Genomic DNA, 24639 nt, shown 5'->3' with positions numbered 1-24639 from the left:
GGCGGCCGCAGATGATCCCTGTGAATGGCACGCTATCCATGTTTCCCGCCGACCCAAGCTCCAGCCACGGGTGCCGCATCTCTGTGCTTCATCCAAAGCCTGACTAAGGCTCTTACGGCCGCTCGGGGTGCCTCTGATCCCTGCTCATCTCTGGCTCATTAGTAATAAAAACACTGCTGAGACCCCGCTGACCTCAATCGCTCTCCCTAAGGTTTGGAGCTAAAAGGTTAGTCAACAGGCCCTTGAAGTTTTTGGGGAGGTTTTATAGTATTAAACAAAGACTTCTCTTCCTTCGAGGCTTTTAAATAAATCTATTTTGCTCTATTTTCTTAGCGTATTGTGATCAGTTTTTGAGATTTTCTTCCCTCCCTATTTTCCCCTCAATCTCATTCCCTGCCTCCACGCAGCCGGGTCATTGTTGTCTGCATTATGACTTTGCTCCTTTTCAAAGAAAGTACCCCCCCTCCCTTACCCCCCAGGTTAATGAGCCTCAGGACTGCCCCTTTTCTCTCCGTCCCTCTCTGGTTTTTTCACGCTCCCTCTATCTGTCTGCCTCCCGTGTAATTTCCTCCCGCCTCTTGTCGGTCTCTCCGTCTTTTTGTCTTCTTGTTGCTGTTGCCAAGATGCAGTTAGAGTTGTTTTGGATACTGGTATAATAACTTTGAATACCCCACCCCAACCAAACACACACACAATGATTTGTCCCTGCTGCACTGAGCTGTACAAGCTGCACCAACCGTTTTTTGATGGGCTTTTATGTGGAGTTGTAGATTAGTAATCTGTCAGAGTGAATATCACATCACATCTGATCACCCCACTCTAATGCAATTTCATTATGAAAGCAAAATGCCTACCACCCCCCCCCCCCCCCCCCCCACCCCCACCCCCGTGATGCATTATAATGGGAAAGCGTAAAGTATATCTCACTCTGTACCTGTCAGGGACTAGACACAGCATTATGGACACCTGTGATGGATAGCCATTGAGACTACCAGTGAGTCATTTTAAAAGGAAACTGAAATCTATTCACTGTGCTGTTATTATAGTCTTTGAATTGGATTGGAGAGGGTGGAGATGCAGCGGCGGGGAGTGCAGGAGCAAAATGGCATCATAGGGATAAAATTAAACATTTAAGGCACCATAAGCAACAGTATTTTATTGTAAAAATAGCACTTTTTTTTGAAAAGTACTGCGGTGAAAATTCTTCCACTCTGCAGCACCGTGTGGGGTCGTTTCCAGCTGCAGGTGGCTGTGGGAGAGCAAAGCAGCTTGGGCTCAGAGGAGAGTGTATCCTAGACTTTTTATCTGCTGGAAGACAAAAGTAACAGGATCGCAAATGAACGGCGATGCTACTCTGATATGTAAATGGGCAAAAGTTGCCAAACTGCAACAGTATTTCTAAAGGTTGTAATTTGATTTAGAGAAGGCAACTTGGTTAAAAGCTCAGCCACAGTTTTTGGTGCTTGAACGTCTTTGATTCTGCTACTTTGGATTTATTCTACTGCACCAAAGCAGTTGAGCTTTGATTTCCAAGCTCTTTGAAGGCAGCAGTCGCTGTGATAACACTGGTACAGTTGTTTGGTTTTCCTATCAAGACCTTAGTTGTCTTGCTCAGTGCCTTACTGTGCGTGTCCGTGTATGTTTTTGTGGGCTTGTAGAGGGGTCAGTAGCGCGTGGCCATGGTTTACTCAGTGGGTGGTTAAAAGCAGCCAGTCTTTTTGCCTACCAAATAAGTTGTGATTGGAAGCTGCTGATTTACATGGCAGGAAACCGGCTGAATTGGACCTCAACCTCAACAAGCCAAGAATAGAGTGGGAGAGATGTACGGATAGTGTGTGGGGTGTGTGTACAGCAGTTTTCTTTTTTGGGGTTTTTCTTTTGGAAGTTAGGCCTGGTGTCAAAGAGCTGCATGCAATGTAAGTGTTAGGGTGTTTATGAAGACACATGCTTTGACAATGTGTCCGTAAGAATGTGCGTGCCAGGAGGTGTAGTGTGTTCCCGATCGTAGGAATCTGAAGTGTATGCGGTGAAGACTACGTTTTTTATTTTTACATCCACGCACAAAAGTCTGACGCCACAATGCGAGCGAGCGTGTGCGCAGGTGTGTGTGTGAGCGCAGATCACATGCCTGCAAGCCTACTGTACGCTTCAGCTGGTTTCAAATGCTTTTTCTCCTCGGCATGGTGACAGAGAGTCTGTTGTGGTCACATCCTAATCCAATAATAGAGCCATGATACACACTTTAACATGCAGGCCTAGGAGAAGATTTATTTCCAGCTTTTATTATATAACTAATAATGGAAAGATTTTATTTAAATATATAAATACATTCTTTCATTTAGTTAAGGATTGACTTCTAACAAAAGCTGTACTTTCCACTTTATATTTCTTACAAAAAACACCTGCTCAGTTGTTGTATCTGGTGTAGGCTTCAGGCAGTTTATCAGGTCAAATTTGGTAAATGAGAGAAACAAAGAGAAAATAGATTGAAGACAATAGGCAATAAAAGTGGAAGGAATGTGAGTATATTTGGATTGAACATGACGGTGTGGATGATTGCTGGTTTAGCTATTTTCCTAGGTTTGCTTAAGCAATCGCTTCTCTGAAAACAAAGCAGTGTAATGAACAGCAGCTTTGCATATGGGGGAACTCACAAACGGCTGGTTTCTCTAACACTCGGACGGATGTGGAAACTGGTATGTGGTGTTGTTGAAGCGTTGTGGATTTGTGAAATTAAAAAACTGATGTATTCAACAGAAACTATGGCCTTTCTCATTCTTTTTTTAAACCTTTTAGCCAACAAATACATACCTGTGTTTGTGAAGAGATGTGAATCCATATATTAATTTCAAGTATATTCATTACACGATTGCTATCTGTGTAGATGATGCCAGAACTAATAAAACTAATATAAAACTAATCAAAGCCCACTGACCTGAAGGTCAGCTGCAAATATTAATAGCAATATCAAAGTGACTCATTAAATAAAGATGACTTCAAATTCTCCAACATAGATATATATTAAAATAAGATGCATACACACATCATATGTATTAAATTCTTTTTTCTTTTTTTTTTTTTTTTTGTCTCCAGGCATCTGGACAGGATGTCAGTGAGGGGCTTGGACCCCACCTGTCCCTCTTCTATAAAGCGTGAGCCTTCCAGCCCCAGCCCCAGCTCTCAGGGTGATGTCAGCCCGGCCCAGCCCAGTCCTGGAAGCTCTTCCTCGGACACAAACTCCAGCTACGGTCCTCTCACCAAAGGCCACAATCACAATAATGGGCAGGACTCACCAGGCCTCTTTAGTCACACAGCGGGGTTGGCCAGTAATGGAGGAGCAAATAGGTTGGTGTATGTATCATATTCTCCTTTATTTCATCTGTTTTACTCCATTTTGTATGTGAAATGATATTATTACTATATCTATGTATTACCCTTATTTTTACTCTTCCTTTTTCTCTCCAGGAGGTTTGGTGAGGAAGAAGGCCAAGTCAAGTGCGAATTCATGCTGGGCTCTGTCGCCAAGCGCCTATGTCTAGTGTGTGGTGACGTGGCGTCTGGCTACCACTATGGTGTGGCCTCTTGTGAAGCTTGTAAGGCCTTCTTTAAGAGGACCATCCAGGGTGAGACTGGCACTGTATATAAAACACACCTTCACAAACACGCTCAGTTTCAGTAACCGCATTTATTGTGATTAGCATGGCTGATAATGCCTTCCTGCATCATATAAACCTGTTTTAGGAGCAACAAGGTGTAGATGTTCCCTGATCATTTGTTTCGGGAAAAACAAGCCCTGATCAGTTAGCTCACAAGCTTACGCCTTCAAAACTGCAGAAAGGCTTTAAATAAAGATCTGCTCGCAAGCAGCTGATATGCAGTTATACTTAGACCACTGTGTGTATAGTCAACATCGCTGAGTTTAGGTTTAAAGCTTGACATGTGTGCGCAATCGCTTCAGCCCTGAAGGAAGTCAGCAAGGAGAGCCGGCAGCATGCAGTTTGTGTGTTTTAAAGGGATTGTCCCCTCTTGGCCCAGCTCAGGAGCCTGACAGGAAGCGTTTAGTTTAGGCCTCTAGAAGTTGGCTACTCTAGATGAGTTCACAGAGCAAGCTTCACTGGCTGTCGCATCAGACAAAGCAGATCTGGCTCATCAGATACTTCCTATCGCTGATCAAGGGTGGCAGCTAAAAGCACCCCCAACTGGCAGAAAGCCATCAGACTTAACATACACCTTGGGTTGCCAGTTAGTGTGGAGAACATGTATGGTTTTGTATTTTTTTAAAATGTGGACATTTACCACAACCTTATAGTGAAATTTACTTAATAGGGTAATCAGGATCACTTATCAGGGTAATCAGGGTCAGTTACAAGTCGAGACCACAAATACATTAACCCTCTGGTATAATTTACCACAACTTTATAGTGAAATTAACTTGTTAGGGTAATCAGTCAGTTATGGGGTAAGACCACAAATACATTAACCCTCTGGTATAATTTACCACAACTTTATAGTGAAATTAACTTGTTAGGGTAATCAGTCAGTTATGGGGTAAGACCACAAATACATTAACCCTCTGGTATAATTTACCACAACTTTATAGTGAAATTAACTTGTTAGGGTAATCAGTCAGTTATGGGGTAAGACCACAAATACATAACAGAAAACCTGAGATCCAACATGGTGCAAATAAGGAACAGTGTAAAGAACTACAACCTTAAAGTCAGCGTATCTACCCAATCTACCCAATTTCGCTGTGCAAGAGACTGCACAATGACAATAAAAAGCTCTAAGTCTAAGTATCTCAGCCTTGGTTTAAATTATAACATTTCCTTTTGAAAAAAAATTCTGTTTCTCAAAAGTACCTCAGTTTAGATCCTTTACAGATGCCAGTGAGGTTTGCTGTGTAATCTCAACATTTTCTCAGACATAACATTGAGATAGCAGTGACAATGAGTAATACTGAATTGCTGCTTCATTGTTTGCAAAGCAACTACTAAGTCCCCCCCCCTCCCCCCTTCTCACTTGTTATCCTCCAGGTAACATCGAATACAGCTGTCCAGCATCCAATGAATGTGAAATCACCAAGAGAAGACGGAAATCTTGCCAGGCTTGTCGATTTGTGAAATGTCTGGCAGTGGGCATGTTGAGAGAAGGTCAGCTATATCCTAAAAAAAAAATCCTTTTCCGATCCTTGTCAAAACCTTACTCGAGCTGCCTTTTTTTCTGAGATCGATCAGTCGGTGGCAGAATTTCAAATCTCCTCTTTCAGACAGTTGAGAAAGAGAGTGAAGCCTAATACAAGTCTGACTGCAATTACTTTGTAGTGCATTCCTCTAAACAATAACCTAGTAAACCCTTGACAGTCGTTGTGTAAACTCAAATGAAACCTAAAACTTCTGACAGTTAAACTTCAAGCCCTCTGTTCCGGCTACGAGGTGCGTGTGTGTAGGTAATTTGTATGTGTGGTAAACACAAGTTTGAACAATGCAGAGCTGTGTCTTAGAGAGGGAGGAGAAAGCTAATAACTGCTCATCTGTGTCAGTCTTTGCTTCATGAGTCTTCCTCTGAAATAGCCTATGGACATGTGCCAACTTGTGTAGGTGTGTGAGCAGTGCTGCAGCAGCTATTAAGATAACAGAGCGCGCTGTGAGCTGCATCAAATGTAAAACAGAAGAGAGTTTAAGGGCAGATTAAACTAGAATGGGATAAGTTACCTATTAAAGCCTACTGAGCCTGCTGTTTTGCAGTAATCAATAACATTCTGCCACTTCTTACATCAGAATTATAGGATCTGTGCTAACAGATCCCAGTCACCTTACAGAGTATTTATACTTATTAAATACTACTACAATACAATACATCAAATAAGTTTAGCAATGAGCTTTCATGTTCCTGCCTTTTTTCTATAGCTAAGGTCCACCCTGCAAAATTTCATCATACATGCTCAAAAACATGAGATGACAGTGGTAAATATGTTCCACTGGTACTCTGTGAGTGTGGTCAGGTGCTCCTTTAGTGTCACTATGTGCCTGCGGTGTGACATATTATCCAGATTTAGAAGTGACTCAAAAAGGAAAACATTAGCGACCTCCTACAGTACCGGCCACTCGTTGCCTTCTGCGTATGTCCACGAGAAGATAAGGAAGAGAGAGGGGAGCTGATGAAACGCATGAGTGGGTGGGTGGGGGGTGAAATCCAAGGCATAAGAGAGAGTAAATAGAATTATTAGGCATTGTTGTCAGCATCACACACCATGTAATTCACAAGAGCCATATTGAAATCAAAAACCTTTATTCAGTGTTTTCAAACTATGGATTAATTCAGCTGGGTACACAGTTGTGATAGCTTCATCCATTTTAATCTCCACGTATGAAAGCTAGAAAGATGGCGTTCTAATCTTCAAAGGCATGTGGGTCAAAGTGGAAGACGCGAGGGAAGTGTCAGCTACCTTTCTGAACCTGTGCTTTTTCTCTTTATTTTCTCATTTATTATGTTTTGGTGACAGGCAGAATACAAGAGGGATGTAGTTACCCATTGCATTATCTTCACTGATCCCCAGAAAACGGACCAATCCTGTGCATCAGAGGCATGTCAACCTCTGTGCATCATGCAGGGTCTAACAAAAAACTCACCATGCTGCTTTATTGCTATTGGCGTTTGTTTTTTCCTTAGTAAAGGTTCTGTTTCTTCTGGGTCAGCACTGTTCTGGTTTGATTTCATCTCTATATTGATTTTACCATTTTCTTTTTAAAATTAAAGACCTTTTTCTTCCTTAAGAGTTATGTCTTAAAAACATAGGCTCATAACACAACAATGGCTGCTGCAACAGATATACCGTTACCTCTTTGCATTTGCAATCCTCCTCTGAATGTTAAACGCAGTTTGCAGGTTGATGGGCTTCACAGAAAGTTCTCATTAGATTCCATAAAAGTGGATCTAACTTTCTCTGTCTGCAAAATAAATGATTAGATCCCAAATTCAGTGAATATGAGCAGTCAGAGATGCTGTCGGTGGAATTTGATAGCTCATTGTGTTGTTCACTGAGAAGTGAAATGTTCCAAGTTTGAGGCCTTGACGAAACACAAACACCTTGGAGGGTTGGATCAGGAAGGGCATCCTGCGTAAAAATCTGTGCCAAATCAAATATGTGGATCTATCTGCTGGGAATAAGGGAGTAGCCCGACAAGTTTCTACTCTCCCGTGACGTACGCTGTCTCACAAATTTCAAGACTTAATGTCCATCATATAAAACCTAGAGAGCATATATTATGGCCTGTCTGCTGACAGATTATCATAATTTCAGGCAGCCTCTCTTTTGGTTTGGTTTGGTTTGTCAACTTCTCAGATGACTCCAGCTACTTTTTTTGGTCTAATGCTAAACCAATAGAAACAATGGGTAACAATTGCTAAAATGCAACCCAGGTTGCAATAAAGTGCAATGATAATTTAATACCACCTCTTCGTTGCTAAGCACACAACAGCATCTGGTCATTGCAGCTGTGTATAAATGTGCTTGTAAGTTATTGATATACAGAATAATAGCATCTTTACACGTGTTTGTGTTTAAACATGTCAGTCAGCAGCAGCCATATTTATGCTCATGCCACTGTGTTCTTGTGAGCAGGACTGTCTCTGCCCTTCTTCTAAATTAGCTGCTTTTAATGGGATGGGTGCGTGGCAGGGGAGGGGTGGGGGCATCAGCAGCATCCCAGTCTATGTCTCAGCCCTCTCTTCTCTTTGCTTTCCCTCCTCCCTCATAAATTCCTCCAGATGCCTTGTGGGACTCCTGGACCTCCATGAAATGGGAACTGCCCCTCGTAACTCTGGCTGTAAGCGCCCTCGTAATGCGCTTCATCGTGTATCGTAATGCCGCTCTTCCCTGGGGAGGCCGTAGTAAAGCCAGAGACAGAGGAGCTGTGAGGTTTAATGGGGAGAGTCAGAGCCATATTAAAAACACAGCTAAAAGACACATAGACCTCAGGCAGGATTTGATTAAGCTTTGTTTAGTCCCCATTTCTACAGTTGCTAGTGCTACTCAGAACAGTAAAAATTAGTATTTTAGGAAATGTGAAAATTATTTTGAAAATAGATGTTATAAAGCAGAAACTATGTGATTCTGTGTTTTTATGGTTTAATGGTTTATGTTTCTAAGAAATATGGCCAATGGTGCAACAATTCCCTGACTAGCCCCCACCTTTCTGTTTTGTCTTACTGTCTAATCTCTACTTCCTCCCGGCTGGAGTTACCTTTTCTTAGGGGTGTTAATCATTCAGCATTAATCAGCATTCTGAGAAAAGCATCAGGACAGAGGAAAGATAACGCCACAGTGCTGTTAGTAGCACCATGTTTATATTTGTCGCAATATCCGAGGAGTGTTGGGATTGTTTATACTAAACACTAAACCACGCTAACAAGGATCAGTCTGGATCAGCGGCTGGATTTCTCTGTTTCTCAACCACCTGTATGTATGCAGGGTGCATTTTAGGAACCTGTAAAAGCGTCTCATGTGGAAGTCCATATCCCTTCAAAGGAAGATGGTCTGATGTAAGAGGCAAAAAATAAATATGACTACTCCCTGTTTATCAAACTGAGATGGGCTGTTCAGAGGAACAGGAAGGAGGTGTGCGTGAATATCTGTTTTGTTATCCACAAAAGCTATTCTTGGCCCTCTGGTTGTCAGCACATTCCACTGTGAAAACTTACACTCAGTTCTGATGTGTGTTGTAACTCTCACATGTGAGTGGAAACAAATATACCTGCATGAAAGCTAATTTTTTTCTACTAATCAAACCACAAAAAAGTGTTTGACTGAATCCCGTTTGCCAACGGTGTTAAATCTAATAACAACACATAGGAGGCACCCACATCCTCATCCAGCTAATCCATACTTGCCCCTTATGACATCACCAGCAGGTCAGGGGGCATTAACTTTCCACAGCCAATCTCTCCTTTAATACCTTGCTCATCTTCTTCAGCTTTAACTTCTCAGTCTTCACAAATCTTAAAACTTAGCGAACACGTGATCTAAATTTATTTGTATGTCATTGATGTTCTGCATCCATATTGATATTAAGTTTTCTTTCTTGCTCTTGTGAAGCACAGTATATTAAAAGTATGACCATAGACTGTATATAAAAGATGAAAATGAAGACGAACACGACCCCTGGTTATAAAGGGAAGTCAGAATATATAGAAGTGTATAGGAATATAACTTTACTTTTCACTTGATTTATGATCTAAACTCATTAGGTTCATGCCCCGATCATAGGTTTCAGGGCTTACCTAATACAACATGATTTCAATTTTGTAAGAATTTGCAAAATTTTGTAAAATACATTCCCATTTGGATTACAATAGATAATAAGGCATACAGTTTAGGACAAGCATTAACAATTTATTTTGTCCAAGGTGCCACATGAGAAATTGGGGCTGTTTTGGAGGGCTGCACAACAATATTGTTGTGCCACAACAGTCCCAGTTTCACCAATATTGGTATGTGGCCCTCCACAGCCGTCCCGGTTTCACCAATATTAGTGTGTGGCTTTCCACAACAGTCCCAGTTTCACCAATACTGGCATATGGCTCTCCACAACAGTCCCAGTTTCACCAATATTAGTGTGTGGCCCTCCACAACAGTCCCAGTTTCACCAATATTAGTGTGTGGCCCTCCACAACAGTCCCAGTTTCACCAATATTAGTGTGTGGCCCTCCACAACAGTCCCAGTTTCACCAATATTAGTGTGTGGCCCTCCACAACAGTCCCAGTTTCACCAATACTGGCATATGGCTCTCCACAACAGTCCCAGTTTCACCAATATTAGTGTGTGGCCCTCCACAGCAGTCCCAGTTTCTCATGTGGCCCATTGAGAAATGAATTGCCCATCCCTGTTTTAGGAAGCAGCTACCAATTATTCCCTTGCATGTCACATTTGTCTTCACACATTCCTGTTTCAAATCTCCATATTTTGTCTCCCTTTCTGTCTTCATTTATTTATTTGTACTATTTGTATTTTTATGTTCTATTTCTATTGTATATATTAATCGGAATCTGTGGGTGGACAGCAAAGAAAGAATTTCATTGCACAGAGAAATGCCTTTGTCTCTTGTGACACATGACAATAAACACTTCGAATCTTGTATCTTGAACAGTAAGATGTTGATGGCTCAGCTCAAGGGTTCAAGCAGGTTACAGTGGCTGTGTTCATATTTTATGTGCGGTCTAAAAGTATGATTACCCCGTGGTTCTGTACTTTAGGTGAATGGTTGGATGCTATTTTTGTTGCACATGTAAGTTATATTACAGAGATGCAAATCATTTATGTATTACAGCTTCTTTTGAGTAGTTGATATTGAAAACTGCTTTGTAGCACCTAAAGAACTGTTCATTTAGCTTAAAAATTACTAAGAAATCCCTTTTGAATTATACAGCTGGATATTACCAAATATGTAAACAAATTTAAAAAAAGAGGCCTATTAAACATATCAGGTCCCCATAAGGAGAATCATGTGCTAACGGCTGTCTAAATGACTCAGGTAAAGTTTGTAGCATGCGTGCTTGTTGTTTTTGTCTGCTTCCACTTGTCTTTGCACTAGGATGATGTCGGAGTAAATGTGCAGTCATATTCGTTCTGTTCCCACTAGTGCTGTCAGCGTTAATCTCATTAAAATTACGTTAACGCCATAACGCAGCAAATCTCCGTTAACGAGTTACCGCGGATCGCCCCGTGCGTGGGGCTGGACGGCGTCAACACGTTAACGAGCTAACTGCGCTAACGCACTAGTTCCCACCAATTGAGCATTGCGTGGCACATCCAACATACTGTTTTATTTTTGTCCATCGGGGTCATACTTCACATGAAAACCAAAATAGTTCCAAACGCCAGATCTGAATGAGGGTGGGGTAGGTTCAATTTTGGGTAGCGTTGAGGCAGTTGCCATGTTGCAACAAGCTTAACTTCTGTCTCACTAGCTTGCGCTGCGCTCAGTGGATCTGCGCTCGACAGTGCAGCCTAGGCGGAGTAGTAAAACGCAGATCCACTGAGCTCTCAACACAGACAGCATCGTCAGAAGAAAAGTTGATAAAATAAATTAAAAATTTTGTGTTGTTCGATGCATATGCGTACCGAACCGAAAGCACTGTATCGAACGGTTCAATACCGATACATGTATTGTTGCACCCCTAAAATGTGTATAGATAGATAGATAGATAGATAGATAGATAGATAGATAGATAGATAAACATCTGGGAACCCTACTCTGGTTTTTTATTTTAATGCAAATATTGTTGAACTCTGGTGCCAAACCAGTGAGCAGATCACACAGCAAAACTCTGACGCACACTTCTGTGAAGTATTCATTACTGATATATTTGCTGAGAGTATTATGTACAAATAGACACTTGTCAATTTGTACATAATACTCTGACTGTAATGAGGCTGGCTGAATAATAGGCGCTGTGTAATATATAATTTGTGGATGATGCAGAGATAAGTACACATTGATTTGGTGTTTGTGTGTCAGACATGTCCACTTTTTTAAAAGTGTAAACACATGCAGTTTGATAGTTGTTAATATCCTGTTGGCTTACAGTAAAGGTTACCAGGCAGATTGCTATGCACAAACCTCTCCTCTAGCTCACCTTTGTCTCTCTTCATGGTACATTAACTCATAAAGTAGAAATTCTTTAAATAAATTCTATGGAATTATATGTTATAGTAAATCACACCTGTAAAATAGCTTTACAAACCACTGGTATGCAAGTGATAAAACCGCAAAACACATCTTGCATGTCCGACTAAGAGAACCTTATTTGATGTTCTTAATGTTGATGTAAGCGGTACATAAATATCTGCAGAAGTAAGACTAAGTACAGAAGGCTGCAGGCTCAAAGGCGTGGGGTATTACTGTGAGGTGTCAAGTGAGCAAATACCCTTGGCGTGTCTCTTACTGATGCCAATGCCATTATGTATCTATTCAGGGGCACTACGGCTATTTACACTGTGTAGATTGGGCAATCCAACACCACTACTGAAGAGTTCCTGAGTCACGTTCACCTCAGTGGATGCATGCTTCGTCTTTGTAGAGACACATGGCGATTCCATGAGTATAAATCCCATCAGCTTCCCCTCGTCGAACTGCCTCATTTGGACACACACACACACACACACACACACACACACACTTAAATCCCTATCGTCATGGTGACTAGGTTATTGCCACAGTGCTTGTTAAGATGAGCAGTTGTCACCAGCTGCTCTAAAGTTGTTGAGTGTCATGTTACAGGATGCATGCTGCGGTGCCAGCATTGGACTTGTCCTGCCCATTCTCCTTGAGATGTCAGTATATTTTGCTTGGTAATTGACCAACTTCCTGTGGGTTTATTGGGTTTGACAAAAAAGCATTTTCCTGACACCCAAACTTTGTTTTTTTTAGTCATCATGAGAAACTTTCATTTGCTATTTGAGCATAAACTGTATAAAAAAGATGGACATAGCCACCATGACATCAACCGCTGGTTTCTAAGCTACCATTTTAAAGTCTGAAATTTCAGCACTGATGCTGTAGAGTCTGTCTTGTTTTATTTTGGCGTGAGAGGTTTTAGTGCTAGGCTATCAGCTAATGCTAGTATTTTTGGTACACTAGGTGGGCACACAACTGCATTGCAGGATGATTAGTTCAAACAACTGTATGTATGTACAAGGTCCATGGGAAAACCAGTCATCCTCAGATGAGATGATGTTCAGGAATAACACAGGAACCATCAAGTCTCCAGCCTTAGATTGAAAACTGCTGGAACACCAGTGTTCCCAAGCCACTGGAAAGCAAGATTTACATCTCCATGGACGGAGACGGTGCCAACCAAAAAAAAAAGCCAGTCCTCTAAAATTGACATCTTCGAGCTCCACTGAAATTCGCAGCTCCCCACACTGACAAATGCCTTCTAGAGAAAAGTTTTATGGCCAGAAAAGACAAAGATTACTGCCTGTTATTGTCAAATAGCTCAGTGTGTTTACTATTGCCAAGCATGGTAGTGGCAGCACAATGCTCTGGGGGTGTTTTGCTGCCAGTGGGACTGGTACAGTCCACAAGTGTATGGAAGACTACCTCCAAATATATAACCTAAGTGTAAGAGCTAGACAGTTAAGACTTGAACACAACTGGATTCCAACCAATTGTGCCAAGAAGAGTGATCAAATATTCAGTCAGAATTCTGTTGCAAGCTACCAAAAGCATCTGGTCGAGGTGAAACAATGCTAAGAAACTAAATATAACACTTAGCAGCTACCTGTGCCATTTATATACCTTCAAAACATTAGTTTAAACAAGGATTTGTTTCAAACACACTTAATGTCACTCAAAATGAAATGGCAGTAATTTATTTTGTGTAAATGAGTGGACGTTAGCATGAAAAAAAGGACAAACAGGCATCTATATTTATAACATGACTGTCATTCTTTATGATCCACATGTTTGAATTGGCCAAGATTTTATGCCGGATGCCCTTCGTGACAAAATCCTCCTCATTTATCCGGGCTTGGGAAAGTTTCCAAGATTACTGGTTTGTGGCTATGCTAAACATCATTGTCCTCTGTTTGTGTTTATGTAGGTGTGCGTCTGGACCGGGTCCGAGGTGGCAGACAAAAGTACAAGAGAAGAATAGATGCCGAGAACAGCCCATATCTACACCCTCAGAATGCCTTGCCACAGAAAAAAACATGTAAGTGTAAAAATAAAATGTTCTAATAAGTGTTAATGGAGTCATTTCTTACGGTTTAAGTTGTGGTTTGGGAGCCAAAACAGTCCACTAATGTTTTCTGTCATTTTGTCTGTCAAAGCACAAGCAAACAAAATTTTATTGCTTTATAATACAATTAATTTTCAATGTTTTATTCTAAGTGCTTATTTAAAGCTACCTCATTTTCAAACATCAGGTTAGCAGTGCATTCTGAAGTCAGATGTTGGAGCTGGGAGTGACGTCACTCCTGACATGAGCGTGCTCCAGTAGTAAAGCCAGAAAAGCAAGGATAAAGCAAAGTTTTTTAGGTTATTCTAGTCAACTAAAACTCAGCTAAAATCTAAAATTAGATATAAAAACATTTTAGTTAACAGCAACACAGATAAAAAAAATAGGAAAATACAAAACTATAATGACTGTTCAGGCATCACTAGCAATGCAATGCTTGTTTTTTGCACTTTTTTAAACTTTTGCATGAGTGTGTGTGTCTTTTGTGTCTTCTCTTCAAAGGAAATCCTAATATCAATGAGATCAATTGATCAAAAGTTATGATATTAATAAACTCTAACTCATTTTAGTCTCTGTAGGTGGTGTGGTGGAGAACAAGGTGGTATCTCTGCTGCTGGTTGCTGAGCCAGAGGGCATCTTTGCCATGCCGGATCCCACGGTACCCGAGAGCGACATCAAGGCTCTGACCACTTTGTGCGACCTGGCTGACAGAGAATTGGTGGTCAACATCGGCTGGGCCAAGCACATCCCAGGTATGATTCCGGCTGGTCTCCCCTGCCTCACTCACTCTCCTCGCACAAGCACACCGCACACATTAGCTCCATTAAGTCTCTAATCAGATCAGTGGAAGGATTGTTCTGACTTGTAGCAGCCAAGACACTCACGGGAAGCCCAGAGGAGGGAGGTAATGTTGGCTTGGCTGCGTGTTATCTGTCCGTCAAGCTCCTGTGTGTGTGTGTATGTGTGTGTATGCGCCGTGCCCTTGCTGACCAAAGTGTGCTCCTAATATATCAGCCAGATGAGCCGCGGCCACCTGGAAGTTTTAATTCATTTCCTGGGCCGCAGGCGTCTCCCTGTGCAGTCTGAATTATGGAAATCCTCCTGGCACTTGGAGCACACTTAGCTTCTCCTCTGACACAGGAACAGTGGAAGGATGTCCGGAGATTTGTTTTTCCTTCTTTGAATGCACGTGTAGAAAGCAGAGGGGAAGTGCATTCTAAAAGCTTAGTGGGATTAATACAGCTTTGTTGATGGTTGTAATCATGTGCCACAGAGGTATGCAGACTGGATCTGCTTTTGATATTGCAGGTTTAGACCCAGGAATGATAAAAGGAACACAATTCAGAAGCAGTTTACACACTTTGAGAGGTTGTTTCGGACCACCTTTCGATACAAGATGCTCCAAACTGGTGAAATGAGTTCTCATAATCCTGCAGCGCCTTCAAGAGTGGGATACTTTCGTTATCAGAGTGTACGGAGACTGCTTTAGATTGGTGCTGAAGTGAAAATGTAATAACTGTGGAAAACAGGGATGGCATTTTAGGCTTTATTTTCATTACTGATTGTATTTAATTTAGTCATTCAACTCATTTGTCAGAAAATAGTATTTAAAAAAAGACCATTAAAGCTAATGTCTTCAAAATTCAATCATCAGTACAAAAAAAAAAGATGTTCCATTTGCGATCAAACAGAGAAAGTGGTAGTGACTCAAAGAAAAGTCTGTTCAATTTCATATTGACTGGCTAACAATCATTTAACAAAAAGGATAAGGCCTGCTAGTTGGACATTCATCCAAAAAATCCATGCTTTGCAGTGAAAACATATTTTGTTTTCCTTTATTTTAAGTTTGAGTCGTGGTTCCTGACATGTGCAAATACAGCATAGTGAGTTTGTGAAGGTGGAAAATTAACATTCAGTGGAACTGAATTCAACTGCAGGTTAACTGAATCATTATTCACACCAGCTCATCAGACAGTTTTATCATCGGTCTTGATTCTGCTCTTACATATATGTATATATACACATATACACATATATACACATATATATATATATGTCCAGACCCAAAACACGACAGGGGAAACACCTGGGATTTTTTTTGTTGATGCCTCATCTCTAAAATGCTTACAATACAAACAAAAACCCCTCTCTCACCTACATTCGCCTCCATGCTCGCCCCTACGAAGCGAACATGAAGCAATCATTTGAGTGTGTGTTGGTGTTTGGTGTCCGTCATCAGCGTTTCCATTGTTCTCTTATAATACCCACTCCCCTCACCCACTTCTCACCTCCCGGGGCCCCTGCTGTCTGCGTTTCTCCCGTTGTTTGGCTCTTTACTGTCAAGACAGATGGGAGTCCGAGTGATGGGTGTATTTGTGGCCCTTTTGCCAGTGGAAGGTTTACTGGGAGAGCGGAGCAGCGGTGCACATGTACCTTGGGGTGGGGGTGGGGGGGCTTTGATTTTTAAAATTCAATCAAAATGTCAAGCACATCTTAATCAAACTTCTGAAATGTCACAAAAAAGCTGTGAAAATATTTTAACTACTTCAGTGTCATATAACCTTTAATATGTAGATATATATATTTTTATCTTAAATCACATAATACATGGGCTCCATTATTATTGTTATATTATATTTTTTAAATGGCATTTCACTGAATTCCGACTCTTGAGGCCCAACCTGCTGCTATGTATTCAGCACACGTTTCACTCGCTATAACATATCGTTAGATAAATTGATCCATGCTACTTCCACTTAAAGCTGGAGCCAGTTGGCCAAGCTCAGTGATAAAGAGTGGAAACAGGTGAGACCTGTTCAAATAATCTGATATTTTTAAGTGTGAATAAAAGTTACTGCTCAAGTCCCAACCTGGACACCACTCTGTTATCTAAAAACATTGCCCCTTTAGTGCTCAGCCTTCTAGACAGTGTCAGAGGCATCAAAATCACAGCGGTGATAAAGAAAAAAGCAGATTACAGATGAGATTGGCCAAAGAGGATATGACAAGCATCTCAAAATAAAAGACACAAAAAAGGGAAGAACAGACATGACAATAGGATCTTTTATGGAACAGGTTGAGGGTGTAAAAGATATAAAGAAAGCTCAGCTGACAGGAAACAAAGAGAAAATGTAGATTGAAGAGACACATGCACTCAGAATACGAGTATTTAAAAAAAGACTGGCCTTTCCTAGCAGCGTAATGGCCATGTCACATCAGCTCTGGGTGAGTGGCAGGACACACGGCCCCCACTGTTGAGAGAATCGGGGTCCTGGGCAAAGTGGCCCGGGCCATCTGAGTTCTTTGCCCAGGGGGAGGTGAGTGTGATGTGGCTACTGTCCTGGCTGTTCCCCCTCCTCCTTGTCTGCTCTTATCAGGCAGATTGACAGTGATGTGGTCTGAAGTCTGAGGGCCGGACTGGCAGATGAGCTGGCTAAAGACCAACTGCCCTCTTTGTTTTTGGCCTTTTTGAGTCCGTGATGCAAGTTGGCTGTCAAATGAATATGCTTAAAGGGTGACTGTAGTGTGACTGTCCATGCGCCGTTGTTGATATGATCCAAACACGTGCAAGACTTTTCTCCTCCTTGTTGCCCTCGGTAAATGTTTGCCTGGTCCATTTAATGCATGATCTTTTCTTTTTATTGATGGTTTAACTTTACCTCAAAATCTATCAATATATTGCTTGCGATTTCATCATGCAGGCTCAAACACGTACTCGTGCTGGTCTTTCTCTCTGATCGATGATCCTGCGCCGGAATACTGATCCCTATTGGCCAATAAAATTGTGCACAGACAGCTTTTCCAATCAATCAGGGAGTGATAGTGGGGGGGAAATGGGTGCCACTGACGTCCCTGTACTGATTGTAAAGAGAAGTGGATCCTGATAACAATCACCAGTGGTGTCAAAAATACAAACACCTCCCACTCCGCTCCCTCGCTCTGTAAAATCATTCATTTAATTACAGTAAACGTGTGCAAGTATGTGTGTAAATGTAGGTTTATGCGGGGGCTGTGGGTGGGTTTAATCATACTCCTGTGGGGTGTAATTGTCAATCAAAGCAGGCACGTCCTACAGAGAGTAATTAGATTCACCACCTATTCACTCCCTGTGTCCTTTGTAATGCCCTTTGCCGTGTGGCCTTCCCTTGTGTAAAATCATTTTGTTTTATGCAAATTCTCTATCATTGCTTATATTAATAAGCATGGATAACCAGGTTTATGCTAAGCTGAGCTTCACAGAAAGTAAGACCAGAATGTATACAAGCAAAGGACTTTATAACTAAGAGACAACGCTAAACGTTAGCTTTGTCTAATAACAATATAACAATGTGTCATCACCGTACAGTTATGTATAATAGGCATGGAGCTCTAAAGACGTGAGAAAGAGCATTTGGTGTTTATCATTGCAGGTGGTTTATTATGTATTAATTGAATTAGTTTAATGAAATAGGAACGCACTTGAAAACACTGCAAGAACTCCCATAAGTAGCCTAATCCCACTGTAGCCTATTAAAGTCCTTTTGTGCGTCAAGGCTCAGCACAGGACACAGGAAAGAATTGTCTTTGACAGTAAGAACCACACAGTGAACTTTATGTTAAATAGATGTAGTGTTTTGAGCTCTACAATACAAGCCACATTTACACCTTCATGCACACATTCATAAAATGATTTAATCTATACAGGCTTAGTTTATCATATGGACACACACTCACACTGTTGATGCATCAGCAATTTGGTGTTTAGTATTATTCCCAAGCACTCTTCAACACAAGGACTGGTGGAGCTGGACTTTCAACCAGTGACCCGCTTTACCCTCTAAGCCAAAGCGATGCAAGTCAGTGTTATCAGATTCAAGTCACGTTTTCATAAAACTGGTTTCATTAAAGTGAGAAATTGTGTTATGGCCGAGATCTTTACATTCAGGATAGACAATGATCTGCAATTTCTGTATTTAGTGCTGGGATTTAAGATCTGTTTGAGTTAAGAGATCTGTCGCATGTTGCACAATGTGGAAAGTCAAAATTTAAATAGTGGTTTAAGGTTGAGTCAGCAACAAAAGGAAATTGTGAACTACTCCAGTAACCACCCTTCCAAAAAACTTGAGGACTAGGTCAAAGGAAGGATGGATCAGGCTAAACTTTCAAAATTCTGGATCCTGTACTTCAATTCAATTTTCAGTTTTATTTATATAGCGCCAAATCACAACAACAGTCACTTCGAGTCGCTTTATAGTGTGAGGTAAAGACCCAAGAATAATAAAGAGAAAACCTCAACAATCAAATGACGCCCTATGGTGAAGCACTTACATTAGGAGGGAAAAATCCCTTTTCTAGGAAGAAACTTCCAGCAGAACCAGGCTTGGGGAGGGGCAGCCATCTGCTATGACCAGTTGGGGTTGAGGGTAGAGAGACAGGACTGAACTTCCCATTGCACAGCCTAATAGCATCTTCCATTAGACCCTCTCTGTCTGTTAAATACCCTCCTCATTCAAGCTCAACACTCAGTTTATGAAGGAGGTTCATTTTTGAGTTTTTTCTGTCACAAGTCTCTATTTCCATCCAAAGAAGTTATTTTCACAGACTTAGGAAAGTTTCTTGTCTTGTACAGGCCTTGTAAGACTAACCATGACATGTGAGCTGACATGTGGGAAATCTTTCTTTATTCTCTCTCCTTTCAGGCTTCCCTTCGCTCTCTCTGGCGGACCAGATGAGTCTGCTGCAGAGCGGCTGGATGGAGATTTTGATTCTTCGAGTGGTGTTTCGCTCGCTGGCCTTGGAGGACAAGCTTGTGTATGCTGAGGATTACATCATGGATGAGGAGCAGTCAAAGCTAGCTGGCCTGCTTGACCTCAACAATGCTATCTTGCAGCTGGTGAAGAAATACAAAGCCATGGGGCTAGAGAAGGAGGAGTTTGTGGTACTCAAAGCTATTGCACTTGCTAACTCAGGTATGAAGCTTCTTATTATGAAGATTGGCCTCTGAATTTGTACATTTCTTTTTACAGTAAAACCTTTTAATTTCTTGACATAGCTTAAGATCTTACTTTCATCTCTCCTAATAGACTCGATGCATATTGAGGACTCAGAGGCAGTGCAGAGGCTCCAGGATGTCCTTCACGGAGCCCTGCAGGACTACGAGACCATCCACCACCCGGAGGATCCTCGGCGAGCGGGCAAAATGATCATGACCCTTCCACTTCTCCGTCAGACAGCTGCTCGTGCCATCCAGCACTTCTGCAGCATCAAGCAGGACGGTCGTGTGCCTATGCACAAACTCTTCCTCGAACTTCTAGAGGCTAAAGCCTGACCTGAACGCAGACAGCCATTCGCTTCGTCCTGCAGGGGTTAGCATGTGAGGAAGTGAAGGATAACGGGTAATCGTGGGGTTTCACGCCATGTTTTTTTGTCCACATCAGTTCGCATTTGACAGTAAAGTCTCAAATTTGCAAGTGGCAGGAACGTTTTTTTTTTAAGCCACACCCTTCCTTCCACCAATGAAATATTCAATTAAAGCGGAAAAGAAAGCTGTAAAACTGGCAAGCTGTGTCTTAGTGACAAGGCCGTTGTCGTCTTTGCCGTTTGTGACACCGAACTAAGAGTGCTGACCCGCTTCAAAGGATGAAGACAAATGGACAGGTGGCGTTAAAAGCAGAAGAGTCGCCTTCTAGAGATATCTACGGTTACATGCCAAACTTAGAGCTTCTTTTCTCAAATGACCACATGATACTTGAAAATCCTTGTGGATTACTTTATTCATCTCGAAGCCTGTAAAATATGCATTCTAGTGCATTTAGAAAACCTACTATGACTTGGGTTTTGTTTGTCCTTTTTGTATAGAAAAGGTATACATGTCCTAGGAGGTACTAGAGTAAGTCTTGCCAAAGAGTAGAGACTCATATTATTGAATAATACCAGCAAATATCCACAGTAATATGATGTGGCCTGTAAGGCATTCACATAAACCTTCATCCCTGCTCTGTGGTTTATTGCAAAAATATCTTATAATATATATATATATACATATCTACTACTTTCATACATCAGTGACTAAAGTGAAGCAATTAAATGATCAGCACCTAATACAACAACAACTGATATCTGGAGTTTAGAGAAAATTTCAGGGAAAGAGTATATCATGATGCAACTGAAGTGATATTTATTTAGAAAGTGGCTCTGCTCTTTTGTTATTTTTCTTTTAATAAATGTGGCATTAATGAGCAATTGCAGTGGATAATGATTTTTGTTTTTAAGATTTTTAAATGATATCATTGTAAGATAATTTTTTACCAGCTTCTCTGCTACAGCACTGATACCAACATCATATCATTAAAAATGAAAGACAGCGTGATTAAACGTGGAGTCTGTACTTGAAGATCATAATGTCGTAGAGCTGTGTAGACCCATAGATATAACTTTAACTATGTAAAAAATACAAAAATAAAAATAAATAATGGCTGCCATACTGTATAATCTGGATTAGGGAGGCGCTCGATGTCTTTTCTATGATAGAAGTCTGTGTAGGATCAAATTTGTGCACTACTTTTCCTTTTAGCCATAAAGTCTGAGGAAATTGGTGATGGCGCTCTGTTAATCTGTTAGCGTGTTTTGTGTGAAGAGTCGTTTTTCTGTCTTTGTTTTCCGCACCTGTTAAATGAAGGGATTAAACTCGGGAAGGAACCTCAGTACACGGAATTAAAATGTCCAAGTCTTGCTCTTTATTTAACTCAAGGTACTGTGACACTATAATGTGCTTTTTTTGTGATGAGAAAAACAGATGTAGCAGCAGAATGGCGGTTTAAATGTATGTCGTATATGACTTGCTGTATATACATCACGTCTTATGCCAACAGATAATGTCTAAAGATGCAATTAAGCTTTGTCTGGATGAGCTGTGCTGTGCTATTTCATTCTCAGGTGGATTTTTTTGGGCAATAAAGATGATCCCCTTAATGCAAAAGCTCATATTATCCGTGTGTCCCCTTCTTCCTCGATAAAGCGAAGAGGGGTTTGAAACAAATTCATTAAGAGCTGGTAAGTGGGTGCGGTCTATTCCGTGCAGTCTGACAATGGACTGTCATTTTCAAGCTGGGCCCATTATGGCACATTTAGGCCATCTGAGCCCAGTTGGAAGGAGATTTATAATTAACAGCCATAATGTAATGAAGTCTAACAGTGGCCCCAGAGAGTGCTGGTCATCAGCTGCCTGTTGAGACTCATAGAAGTAGAGGCATTTGACTCACTTCATCATACTGTGATCCTTACAAAACAAACTCATTATTATTATTTTTTTGTAACACTGTTTCACTTTCCATTATTTAGCATTTAATACAGCAGGAAAAATAAGGCTGGGCTAGATTTACAGTGTAGTCTATTATATTCACCTTGCAAAGTATGTCTATTAGGTGTGTGATGGCCAAATCCACAGCTGCACAATTCATATACACTCACTGGCCACTTATTTAGACACAGATGTTCTACAGCCTGTTAACACAAATATCTAGTCAAGTCAATGGATTTAGGCATGCAGACTTGGGCAAGGCAATCTGCTGAAGTTCAAACCAGCACCCGGAAGTGGAAGAAAGGTGATTTAAGTGAATTTGGGTTGAGAAAATGTCCAGTGAGTGGCAGTTCTCTGTGAGAAAATGTCTTATTGAGGTGAGAGGAGAATATCCAGACTCCTTTGAGTTGATAGGAGGGTAGCAGTAACTAAAATAACCAGCTGTTACAACCAAAGTAGGCAGAAGAGCATCTCTCAATTCATGAAGTAAATAGGCTACAGTGGCAGAAGCTTACAACAGGTGCTCCAAGTCACACTGGCTCACAGAATAGCAGAAAATGTTTGCCTGATCTGATGAATCTAAGTTTCTGTTGTGACATTTGGATCGTTGAATGAGAATTTGGCGTTAACAACAGGACACCATGGATCTATCCTACTGTTTATCACAATTTCAGGTGGTGTAATGGTGTGGGGAATATTTTCTTGGAACACTTTGGGGCCCTTTGAGAATCATTTAAATGCCACATCTAACCTGAGTATTGTTCTTGATCATGTCCAATTCTTTATGACCACAGCGTGCACATCTTTAGATGAATGTTTTGCATGTCTTTGTCTCTGTCTGTCTCCCCTCACCCCAACCAGTCTCAACAGATGGCTGCCCGCTCGTCCCTGAGCTTGGTTCTGCCTGAGGTTTCTTCCTTTTAAAAGGGAGTTTTTCCTTCTCACTGTCACCAAAGCACTCACCCGTAGAAGGTCATCTGATTGTTTGGGTTTTCTTGGTTTTCTCTGTACTATTGTGGGGGTTTTACTTTACAATATAAAGCACCTTGATGCAACAGTTGTTTAGTGTTGTTGTTTGGTGCTGTTTCGTTGAACTGAATTGCTTCCAGGAGGATAAGTCATGTCACAAAGATTAGTCACCCAATCTCAATCCAGTTGAGCAACTTTGGGATGTGGTATAGAGGTAAATTCACATCATGGAGCTGCTGACAAATCTGCAGCAGCTGTGCGTTGCTATCATGTCAATAATGACCAAAATCTCTGACAGGTTTCCAGTAACTTGATGAATCTGTGCCTCGAGGAACTGAAAGTGAGAAAGTCCAACCAGATACCAAGAAGTTGTACCTAACAAAGTGTCCAGTGAGTGCAAATATTACATCAGAATTCCAGTAACAAGATAAGAAGGAGAGGCGACGAGGAAACGAGCGAGGAGGAGGCAACGCTAAACCTGAGGAATAAAGATGGATGAATTGTGAGAAAGACAAATCAGAATCCAAGTGAAGCCATTTGTCCTTTACCCCTCCCTGTCTGTCAGCAGAAGCCAAATAATCTCCTCATTTATCTGGGGTTAAAACTCAGCGCGCACAGAGGGATTTGCAACAAGCTGGAGATTTTTCACACCATCAGCCGTCAGTAAGTGAGTTAGTGATCTTGAGTGATATATCCCTGTATGTCCCTCTTCTTAAATGAGTTAGTATGTGTCTAGTGGCCGTGTCGCCAAGACGTGCTGGTGATGGATGAGGCTCTAAGGAGATGGGCTGTAAAAAAAGGCTGATTCTGGCACTCAAGGGTGAGATCACTTCCTCAATAAAAAAGCATTGTCCCGAATCATCACAGCAAGGTATGAATGCTGATTAGGGTATTAGGCGAAAGAGAGCTCCGCTGTAAAAATAAATCAAATGAGCTGCGAGTTAATGCAGAGGGTCCCTCTGATACAGAGCTACGGTGTCTACGACCGGGGCCCAATGGCTTCGGATACAAAGACAGCAGTAAATAATGAGTAATTATTCCAAGTCCCTCATTGCTGGATTACAGGCAATGTCTTACACTCAACTAACCCTGCAAGGGCTTCTCTTAATAGTTGCTCTGTAATGGCCGCAGGGAGGCATCATTTTTAAGGCGTTATTGTCCTTAAGAAAGAAAAATATTCCTGGAGAGTAATTATCACACTTTCTTAACAACGAGCTAAAGACAAAATGAGCTTCCGTGTCCTCGTAACAAAATGACAGAATTATCCAAAGGTCATTGAAAGAGCTGTATTTTTTAATGGATGTTGGAACTTTTTCCTAGATAAATGGTAAAACTGACGTAAAACAAAGATTTCATGATACACCTGATACACACTGGGAAAAGTGGTGGCAAGTTTTTCTTCAAATGCTCTTAGTGTAAGAAAAAGATAATTAACGCACTGATTTTATCTAACTGATTGGTCACTGGACGGTGACGAGTTCCTTCCTGCGCTGTCACATAATCATCATCTATCTAGACATGTTAAAGGTGAGCAGGTGAGAAATTTCCCTTCTTTAGTAGATGAAGTGAAAGCAGATGGTAGTTGTGGCAGACTGTGTACAGATCATTCTGAGGACTTTAACAAGTAGGTAGGAAAACAGATGACACT

The 24639-nt window shown here is 41.3% G+C and overlaps 1 protein-coding gene across 4 annotated transcripts in view; it reads left to right on the top strand.

The window, feature by feature from the left end:
- Positions 1 to 21704, top strand: part of LOC101469694 (estrogen-related receptor gamma) — a 33640-nt gene extending 11936 nt beyond the window's left edge. For 2 of the 4 annotated variants that reach the window (XM_014411733.2, XM_004541971.3), the window contains exons 2-8: positions 3094 to 3351; positions 3466 to 3623; positions 5037 to 5153; positions 13607 to 13717; positions 14314 to 14496; positions 19423 to 19692; positions 19807 to 21704. In XM_014411733.2, the coding sequence (XP_014267219.1) occupies positions 3107 to 3351; positions 3466 to 3623; positions 5037 to 5153; positions 13607 to 13717; positions 14314 to 14496; positions 19423 to 19692; positions 19807 to 20051 (1329 nt within the window). In that variant the 5' untranslated portion in view covers positions 3094 to 3106 and the 3' untranslated portion in view covers positions 20052 to 21704. The remainder of the gene's footprint in view (positions 1 to 3093; positions 3352 to 3465; positions 3624 to 5036; positions 5154 to 13606; positions 13718 to 14313; positions 14497 to 19422; positions 19693 to 19806) is intronic. The other 2 variants (XM_004541972.3, XM_004541973.3) reach the window with 2 other exon arrangements.
- Positions 21705 to 24639: the final 2935 nt, after the last annotated feature.

Source organism: Maylandia zebra, linkage group LG15 (assembly GCF_041146795.1).
Source record: "Maylandia zebra isolate NMK-2024a linkage group LG15, Mzebra_GT3a, whole genome shotgun sequence".
NCBI lineage: Eukaryota > Metazoa > Chordata > Actinopteri > Cichliformes > Cichlidae > Maylandia > Maylandia zebra.
This window is presented reverse-complemented; position numbering and strand designations above follow the sequence as displayed.